This window comes from Aspergillus nomiae (genome assembly GCF_001204775.2).
Source record: "Aspergillus nomiae NRRL 13137 chromosome Unknown contig00382, whole genome shotgun sequence".
In the NCBI taxonomy this organism is placed as follows: Eukaryota; Fungi; Ascomycota; class Eurotiomycetes; order Eurotiales; family Aspergillaceae; genus Aspergillus; species Aspergillus nomiae.
Genome location: NW_015378437.1, coordinates 22,071 through 32,117, shown reverse-complemented (window position 1 = coordinate 32,117; position 10,047 = coordinate 22,071). Strand labels below are relative to the sequence as shown.

Sequence of the window (10,047 nt, the reverse complement as noted above, 5' to 3'; positions counted from 1 at the left end):
TTCGATAGAGCTGAAGCGAAAGAGCGACTCAAGAAGAATGAGAATGGTACAGATGACGACGGAGCTCTTTTGAAGAACTAAAGAAGTGACCAGTTCGAATATCTAGAAGTGGCACATATAATCCCCCATTCTCTCACGGCGGTCTCTTCAGAAGAGTCAGAATTGGTATGTGACCCATACGTTATCCAAGGTATTGTTTTCTTTCTAATAATAGCCTATAGAGCGCCTCGAAAAAGGCTGCACTGCATTTTCTGAATATGTTCGACCCAGACATTGGTGCCCTCATCGCAGGCCCAGATATTGATAATCCTTACAATGCATTGACGCTAACACTCAATTATCATCGACTTTTCGGAGAATTTGAGATATACTTCGAACAAAAAGATTCTAAAAATGAACGCATATATATCATTGACCCGACTGAACAGAGACCATTTTTACGCGACGCATTATTTCCAGTTACCCGCGAGCTGAATCTCAGCCCTGAGCTTGATGTTGACCCTCCTGCCCGGAAGCTTCTTGAGGTCCATTGTGCTATTGCTCACATTCTGAAACTTAGCGGTGCGGGTAATTACATAGAAAAGACTCCCCGAGAAATGGCTAAAACTTGCGTCAACGCAGATGGATCTACGGATATTGGACGCTCGTCAGATCACGACTCGGGAACTGGTCAAATATGTTAGCAGTTTTCTAGCTTGATCGCTCTGTAAGATGAATATCTCTAGATACTATACCCTTTATGCTTTATTTGCACCTGATACTGGCAGCCTAGATATTTTCATTGTTATGCTTCAGTTGGATAGATGAAATATATACTCTCATATCATGTCATGGTAAGTTCATACAATATGTATCATAGCTGGGTGAGATATCAAGCCTCTTGAGGGCGATCCCGGTATGGCCAGATCTTGTCTATCCATTCTCTTTGTCCCTTATTCTCCGCTAATGACATGAAAATTTGCTTTTTCATATGGTTTGTTATCTACACAGCTTCATACTCTTCAAGATCGACCATTTTATCAAGTGGCAGGATACCCGCATCTTAAAATTCTTCTATTAGTCGCTTAACATAGTCACGTTTATCTATTTCTTATTATACGATTTCCTTTCTTTTTCTGTAAAATAAAATAGAACAATGAGCTACAGATTACAGTTCCAGCCAATGGTCTACCACAGTTATCAATGATAAGCGAAGTCCAAAGACTTCTCTTGATGACTAGGCTTCACCTATTGATCGAATCGATTAAATAAAAGGTGACTTCTAGGTATTATTATAGCTTATTGCAATATAGTGTTCAGAATTTTTCTTAGCAGTAAGAACTTCATAATATTTATGGCATAGTGCACTCTCATAGAGCTTGTCTACCCTCAATTTGTCTTTCTTGGGTAGGATATTATAATTTTCTACTTTTCCTAGTATAACCCAGTCGAGTGAAAGCGGATTAATATGTTAAACTATTCGAGATATCTTGGCTTACAAGATCAAAAGAACGGCTATTGTATTTTGCTAATCGATGATTATAGTGATTGTATCCTCGACATTGCAGCGGAAACAGGTTGACGTCACATATCCTTCAGCTGCTCAAGTACATGTTCCAGGTTCCGTGCACTAGCGCTTGCGTTCTCAGCAAAAATTGCTATATAGACATAATGGATCAGCATCCGCAAAATGAAAAGACCGAAGACCAAGCTTGTACCATCAGGAGTTCCATCAAGAACTATCTCATGCATTTTCCCATCCAAAAGTAAAGTTGCAGGGCTCGTATTTGACTCTGTCTGGCGAGGGATTTGGGTTGGAACATATAGACGGGGATAACTTGATGAATCTAGAATTAAAATACAGGGTTGTCAACACCGGCCGTATAGAAATCTTGCACACTGGAGAGTTACCAAATCCAAAGTGTCGTGAATCGTGGAAAAACGCAAGTTACATCTATCTTCAGCTCTAGAAGCAGAAGCTGACGCAAAGGGGCTGGCAGCACGGAGAGCACTACCAACTCCAGGGTCAATCAGGACATAAGCTTCCCCCGGGTTACCGATAATAATGGGCACCTTCCTAACAACCAGATCTCCTCTCGCATCATAGTTGATGAAATCTGTTGTGACCTGATGAAAACGCCGCGCCGAGCAAGCGCTTCTAGTGCTGTACAGCGAGAACAAGGGCCGAGAAGCACTGCGAAACATATGGGCTCAGATTGATTAAGCTTGAAGATAAGTCAATCAACGGGCAGAAAATTCCTTCACAATTGAGGAAGCAATGAGCTCCAACGGTTGCAGGATACGTCGGATGGTAAATGTCAAGTGCAGTTGAGGCTGCGACCCTTTATTCTTTATAAGCTCTTGTCCCTAGATCACATTCCCGGAGCGGAAAAGGGATCGGCGGATCATTCTCCACACAGGGCGAATCCACCGCCCGAGAGTGGAAGTGAATCTCACTGATTGGCCTTGCAATTGTTAGTTTAAGGGCAACCCACATGATGGTCCTAGCTTAAGTTTGAGTGGACACGTTCTTTATTCGACAAAATACTGATATTCTTATAGATTGAAAATAATAGAATATTGGTAGAACTTATAAAAGTAGCTATTTCTAATCGTAGTATTAATTAATAGTGTGATATTTCCTGGAAAAGGCGACAGAAAATATATTTAACAAAGTGTAGCATCCTGAAGTCATCATTGTACTATAAACTCCATCCCTGTAGTGCAGTACATTATCTTCCCAGAATTGTCAGGTAGATGCAAAGGCCTGCTTTGTATCTAGAGAACTTGCAACTTCAAGTTCACTCACAACTCTGCCTATGTATCTTCTGCGTCCTTTGCTTCGAAGCCAGAACACCTGTATACTGTGATTCGCTGTTGGTCTCGATGTGTCGACCAGGCCCCCTAGTTTCCAATTCTTATCTTCTGGATCAAAATGAAGAAATTCTGTTTCCCTATTAATTTTTGTTTTCAAGAAGCCGGGAGGGTTGCCAGAGAAAAATAGACCCCTCCAGCTGAAATCTTCAGTCATATTGAGCGTGAGGTTGAACCCAGATAGATCGGACTGTGGGACAAGTTTCCTGGTAGAATGTCGGAATTGGAGATAATTTATGCGGATGATATGGCCTTTTTAAAGCTAAAACAAATAAATCACGTGGTATACTCTGCAAGATGCATGGATCATGTTCTGGTTCATATTCAACCCTGGATTTGTAAGTGTCGTGACTTAACTATCTTTTCATCTCCTCTCTCCATTTTTCTCCCTCTATGAGAACCACCGTTAGTTGCAAGCGCCACGGTGGTCACATTGATTTAGTTGTACAAACTTGTAGGATCCTGATAATCTAGAATTTGCAACTACAATTTCAGCTATCTATATGAATTTGCAAGTAAAGGAGTATTGAAGCTTTATTCTAATACTAGTATTGGTTTTCTATACTTAGACTAAGATACATGATTGTAAGAAATTGATTTTTTTTAGAACACGCCTCACTGCTTGAGCCTTGAGTAGCCATCCCCTAAGCGGTAAACCAGTAACTTCATACTCCAATTCTCTAACACTTGTGCCCCGTGGTGGCCCTTTCTGGGGCTCTAGCGCAGTCTTTATCTTCTTCAGTACCTCCTCCAACTTCTTGAGCGGGCTCCTAGATGGCATGCTGGCTGTACTGGAGGCAGTGAACTTAGTCTTAAGGTGAGCTTAGTACTAAGTCATAAATTCATCTTAGGGACAGAATGTGGTCCGCTGATAATTTTCGTTCTTCTAAAGATTTGCTGTTTTATTCCAGATTGAAATTATTTATTACCGGTCATGGATTTTGCGTCATCGATATGGCTTAGTATCCACTGCGAACTCATCTTTTCCCTGGTCATTTGATATTTTGTGTCTTAACTTCCGCTTGGCTTTTCTTCTGTATGTATAATGATTTGGAGTGAAAAGTAATATAGGCTGAGGTAATGTGGCCCACAAGTGAAATTCAGAATATCACCTGGGGTATTCCGCGGACGGCTCTCATTGTGCAGTAAGATGATATTGTCGAGATCATGGTACCTAAACCATGGGCAGATAGCAAGGATACTATGCACCATGTATCAGATAGCTTTGTGGCTGCCAGGCCGTGGTTTCTTCCACTATTCACAAGACACTCCGAGACATAGATCCCCGGCCCAAACTCATTGTCAGCGTTGGTTGAGATTATAACAGGGAGGACGCTGTAATAGGACAAGATTGACAGGATTGTCTGTATATGAGACAATCTCATCACTAGTTTGCAAGCTTTGTAGCTGGTCGTAGAAATAGGCACCGGCATAGTAAAGGCTCCTTAGTACTGGGATTGCTCTCGCCATCTGTCAATTCCTCGTGAGTTGCATGATGGTTTCACTGACAGGAACGACGGCATCTACTGCTTTGCCTGGGATATATTGCTCGGGTATGTAATGCTCATTCACCCTGCAGGTCTCTGACGGTACGTGGTCAAACTCGAAGATTCTGCAAGACATAGCTCGCGTTTGACCGGGATATTAAACAGGAGTTGCTCCACTCGGCTAAGTAGTTGCTTGGATGCGATTATATGGACATGCTGCTCAAGATACGATTTCTCGCCAATGCTGTGTGTATGTTTCTCATATTTGCCCCAGAGGGTGAGATTTCTGACGAAGTGCGTGCTGTGCAAAGTAGAAGATATGAGGGTATGGGGCCTACTGTCAGGTCTGACGGTGCCTCCTTGATTAATTTCTTCGCCTTTTTTACCGACACCGGCTGGTACGTTGAGGATGAGAAGAAGGTATCAATCTCTTTAGATGAACTATTTATATTGAGAAGGATGCAGGGGAAACTAGTGAATGAGGAACATAATGAATGTCTAAATCCCTAATTGCATTGAAAATAGTGAACATACAGTATAAATTCACAGCTAGTTCATATGTCGTTATATTCACACCACACACAGGGTACACAAGTGGCCAACCAAGGTTAAACACTACTGAACAGATGTCATGCTCACGAGCAACGATACGCTCACTGGATGGCAATATCGGCACAAGAGAGGTAAATCTGGCCGGTCTGGAACGAGTTCCACTTGAACGAAATCAAGGTGTGGTTGGAAGTGTACTCCGGAAGCTTGACCTTCTTGGTCACGGTGTAGCCACCGGCAATACTGGTGTAGCAAGAGTTCAACTCCGCATTGTCAACTCCCTGGCACTTAGGCCGGTCAGAAGCCTCGAAGCCATTGCACGTAAACCAATCGTTACGCCAGCAGGCCTCGCCCTCGGAGCAGTCCGCACTGTATCCACACTCCTGGCCATTGACATCCGTGCAGGGCAGCAGACCTGCGTCAAAGCAATCCTCAGCAGCCTGCTTCTCGTCGTCAGTGGGGAGGTAATCCGGGTCGAGGAACTTGTCGACAATAGTCTGGTCTTGACAGATCCGGTAGGTGAACATGCCGCCATGGTCGCCGTTGTGGTCGACACACCATTGCACTTCAATCTCTTCGCCGGCACTGTAGGTTTGCACAGCATCGGAGCCCCAGTTAGTGGTTGGCTGGTTGTAGTCGATACTATCACGGGCGTTGTAACCACAGGGTCCGCTGCGGCCGACTGGTGCGGCGTCGAGGTCGGGCCAGGAGGAGACAGGTTCGAGGATTGCACATTCAGGGCAAGAGTCGACACCGGCCTGGAGTCGTTAGTCAGGTTTGAGCTAGGTGGGAGTAGGAAGAGGGAGCAAATACCTCGTTGCCGAGACGGGTTCGGCTAGATGGGATGTACATGTAGCCATGACCTGCCACGGAGGTAGCCAAGCCGAGGGAGAGTAATGGGGCGAAGGCCTTCATTTTGATAAATTGTTCAATGGGAAGAAAGCTAGAGAGGTAGTATCCTGTCCTTTCGCGATTCTCATGTGCTTGATGTATTCAACAAACCTCCTTCATCCCGGTCAAATTGTCCAATATATATACATGACTCGAAATGCGATCGACGTCATTTTGGGCAATACCCACCTGACTCGAAACATTCCTAAACAGGGGACGGACATTTAATCCCAGTCCGATCTGCCTTAGTGGAAACAAGCTGCCCCGGAAGTTGCGGAGTCGGGACTCTATCGGAATGGCGCGCATACCAGATTAACACTCTTCAGGGCTGGCGATGTTGAAGATCATAGCTCAATGAAGTTTAGTCCGTGCCAAGAGTCATATTTTCTCCGTGATCGATAAAGTAGACTCTCGGACGCTTGACATCTAAGCGACCTTGGCATGAAGACGGAGTGGACGAGAAGTTCCGGTAAATTTCCGATGGGCATGGACTCATGCAGTAAATGCCAATTACTCTCGGGCCGGTGACTTGCATCCTGTTGATCGTGTATTGAGCTGAGACATGAAGGCAATGTGCTAGGTATGTTCTCTGTGGTTGGTTGGAGGAAGCTCAGAGAGTATTCATTTCTCTGTGGACTTACCTTAGAGCCGATAGGCTTACAGTAGTTTTGATTTACTGTCTATAGCTGGTTAGAAAATAACGCAAATATTCATATTCTGAAATTTCGTTCTGAAGTCCTAGGTCTGGGCCGTAACCGAAAAAGACGCATGATAAGATACATAATCCGTGTATTCCATATGTACGTCTGAATGATGCAGTACTGTAAGTAGACAGCAGGCTATGCGTACTTATATCCAAGAAATTGCAGGGCAACCTTCGGTATCCACTTGTGTGCCCATAGCTCAGTAGTGTATTGGATGTCCGAAAGTGAAGGCAGGGCAATAAATCCCATATTCCCTTCTACTGAGCGTTATAATTATCGTCTCAGAAGCCGACGCAGTACTGACAGCCCTACCAACGCTACAAACACTGCGTACACTCAGTCAAGAATAGCAGTTACACTGGGGTGTGCTTGCCCCGAAAAGTAGTGTCGTGGGATTGGACATGCTGCCTATAAAGGAATGATGCTTGTACTCTGGTATGGTAATTATACATCAGATATAAAATTAGATGATGGCTCTCCTTGCACAGACAACTGTGATGGAGCATCAAACGGTAAGGGCAGATGCCTAATATAGATGTTGTACTCCATCGTCTTCATTGCCAATGTGCACGTGTTAAGCCCAAGGCAGATCGTGACGGCCAAAAAAAAAAAAAATCAGATATACTACCAGTTTCAAGCCAATATACAATCGCATTGTCGCAAGGTAGACACAGTAGCTGCCCATAGATGTATGCCACCAAGTTATCAACACATCATGCCCTAGTCCTCACTACCCACGCTGCCACGCACGGCGTCATATCCCAGCGGGAATCTAGTCTTCTCGAATATGCCTTTAATTTGTCTTTGTCCTACCAAATATCCCCTGCAGTCAGGTTAAGAAGACGGGTGTGTCTTTATCACGGCTATTGAGAGAACCTCATGCTTCCAGGAATATCAACATGGACTAGACGGAAATGCTTTTTGTGCTTTCATGAGCGACACCAGGAAGCCGTTAGAGAGGACTCTGGCATTCCTGGAACAGAATACTTCATTCAGAGATATAGTTTAGAGGTTCGTGCGTGCATGGCCAACTTTTGTGATTGATGGATCATGTATATCAAGGGAGTACGCGATGATCCGATGATGATTACTCAGAGTCCTTGAGCGCTGCCACCGAAGGTAAGTCTTTTTGAGAGATTGCATGGCGTTCGGAAGTGTATGGTCTTGAATTAATGATCATCATCTTCAAGAGAGCTGGCTTCATGCCTGCAAAGCTTTAAGCTTGCGCCTGGTGACAAGCGTGATAACTATGCGGGCTTGATGTCACTTTTGTTATGAAGAGTGGTCCAGGATGTGATGGAAAACATGTGTAGCGGCGGAAGGGCTAGACCTGAGCAAGGAGTCTAGGTCAGGTTTTGCCAACAACTACTATCCTAGAACATTCGTCCAAAGACAGTTGTCTTTTCTTTGTATTGACCGCCGGTTGATGTATTAAAAAGAGATCGCCTCTTCTAACCGCGCGCATTTGGATATACATTAGGGCTAGCGGCAACTCTATCACCAATTGCGCCATGGCGGAGCAACGCGCTTATCCAGGAGTTATGATTGGGGATCCATGAAATGCAGTCTTTGCCAATGAAATGTGCTTCTCAAGTAATATGGCGGGTATAAATAGAGTCTTGCCCCCCCGTTCAGATATCATAGAAAAGTGAGTTCACCACATTATTAAAGCTACACTGGCTGTGAGTTTACCCGGTCTGGATAAGCAACCCCGTCTATTATGCTTATGATCGTTGCGGCTAGTTTGAATAAAGAACTCCACTGATTTAACATGTCCTATTCCCTATAATCTATAAACCAACATGGCCTACCTACTCTCTGTGGGGATTTTTGGCCCGGGTACGGACGAGCCTGCCCACTGGGGATTCGTCATCCACCAAACCACTCAACGGACTGGTGAGCTTCTGCATACTAGGATGATCGACGAAAACCTCAACATATTTCAATTCGAGCATCGGGCTCCACATAGGCTGATATCCCAAAGTGCGTGGGGTCTATGCAAAATAAGAGTCCTCGACAATACAGAGCGCTTAACAGTGATGTCCGTGCTCAAGAAGGTGCCGGCACCGAAGGGTGGGAATGAAAACTGCCAGAACTGGGTGATAGATGGGTTCATCGACCTCGAGGTGGGTGGACTGGTCCCGGAAGGAACGGCTGAAGCTTGGGGAAAGCGAATTGGCCTACCATCATCGAAGGTCAAGAATGACATTGGCAATGCATGGATATCTTTGAACGGGAGATAAACACTATACAGGGGAATACCGCATCATTGACCGGTCGACTTCATTCAAAATCTCATATTCTTTCTGTAAGCAAGGGATAGCAGAGTCGATCATTTCGACCCAGGGCGAATCCAAAGCAATACGCTTAGCGGCGAAAAACTCCCTCTCCGGAAGGCTGTACCCAGCTTCACCCCAGTCAACTATTCCCTGAATTAGCCCGTCCTTAATAATGATATTGCCTGGATGTAAGTCTCCATGGGTCATAAGTCCTAGACTACTAGAATACCCTTTCCTAAAGGATAGGATTTTGTCTTTGAGCGCTTCGTCTTGTTCATGCCAGACTCCGGGAGGCCTTGATAAACGGAGTGCCTCCACAACAGCATGCTGGTATTGCTCAAAGGAATAGAAAGGTCCATACTGTTTCGTAGATGTATAATCCCAGGGGTGTCTGAAGATGATGTCGTGGCATGGCCCGCCATTTACAGAGCCCAAGAACGAACTGGACAACTCACGCCATTCAGAAACATAGGATTTGAGTTGGTACGTAATCCTCTGGAGCTCTTCGCCGGGCATATCCTCCAAGCAAGATGCAAGGGTACTTCCCTCGATTTTGCTCATAAGGATGAATCCTATCTCGCCTATCGTGTAGGCAGTGTGAACCTTCGGCACCGGCACCTTTGTTTTTGTGGCGATTAAGAGTAATGCTTCTGCTTCATCCATACTGACTTCTTCGCCAACCTTCAAAACTGTGGATTCTGATATTTGTAACATCCAGTTGCCACCTATGCGATCGGGGGTAAGATCTATTGCAGATCTGAGTTGCTCTATCGGGACGATGGTTCTGTTTTGTTCGCCAAGAGAGCCCGTGAACACAACATCCGATCCATCGGTCATGATCTTGATCAAATCTTGGACAAATGATTCCTGTGATTCAAGTTAGACCAAGAACTTTTTATAGGCAACACTCATGAGCAACTTTGTTACTATAGGTGCATACCATGGTCGCAAATTTCTATAGAGGGACATGCGTCTATAAAACTACATATCCAAGAGGAAAAAGGGAAAATCCAAAGGTGGGTAGGGAAGGCAATATGTAATCCTCCGTTGGAGTTGTCGCATACTAGCGCAAGGAACACGGTTGAAGTATTTATCCGCCACAGCCCAACATGATGAGTACCACGTGCGAGGAATCAACAAGTGCTTGTGCAATGTATCCATGGGGTCCTGGGTTTCCGGGTATTCTTTGATATAGTACTATACCACTCAGCTTCTAATCCTTTGTTCACTTACTCCTATTTTGATTATTCAACTAACACAACTAGAAACTACACAGAGTGAGAA

At 44.7% G+C, this 10,047-nt stretch overlaps 3 protein-coding genes across 3 annotated transcripts; 1 reads left to right on the top strand and 2 right to left on the bottom strand.

The window, feature by feature from the left end:
* Positions 1-4,993: 4,993 nt before the first annotated feature.
* Positions 4,994-5,804, bottom strand: ANOM_010742 (uncharacterized protein; the record flags this gene model as incomplete). Its single annotated transcript, XM_015555998.1, has 2 exons — positions 4,994-5,647; positions 5,703-5,804. The coding sequence occupies 2 exons, from the start codon at positions 5,802-5,804 to the stop codon at positions 4,994-4,996; spliced, it is 756 nt and encodes a 251-aa protein (XP_015402983.1).
* A 2,482-nt stretch (positions 5,805-8,286) lies between these two features.
* ANOM_010741 (uncharacterized protein) lies at positions 8,287-8,727 on the top strand (the record flags this gene model as incomplete). Its single annotated transcript, XM_015555997.1, has 1 exon — positions 8,287-8,727. The coding sequence occupies one exon, from the start codon at positions 8,287-8,289 to the stop codon at positions 8,725-8,727; it is 441 nt and encodes a 146-aa protein (XP_015402981.1).
* A 3-nt stretch (positions 8,728-8,730) lies between these two features.
* Positions 8,731-9,600, bottom strand: ANOM_010740 (uncharacterized protein; the record flags this gene model as incomplete). Its single annotated transcript, XM_015555996.1, has 1 exon — positions 8,731-9,600. One exon carries the CDS (start codon positions 9,598-9,600, stop codon positions 8,731-8,733), a length of 870 nt encoding a protein of 289 aa, XP_015402982.1.
* Positions 9,601-10,047: the final 447 nt, after the last annotated feature.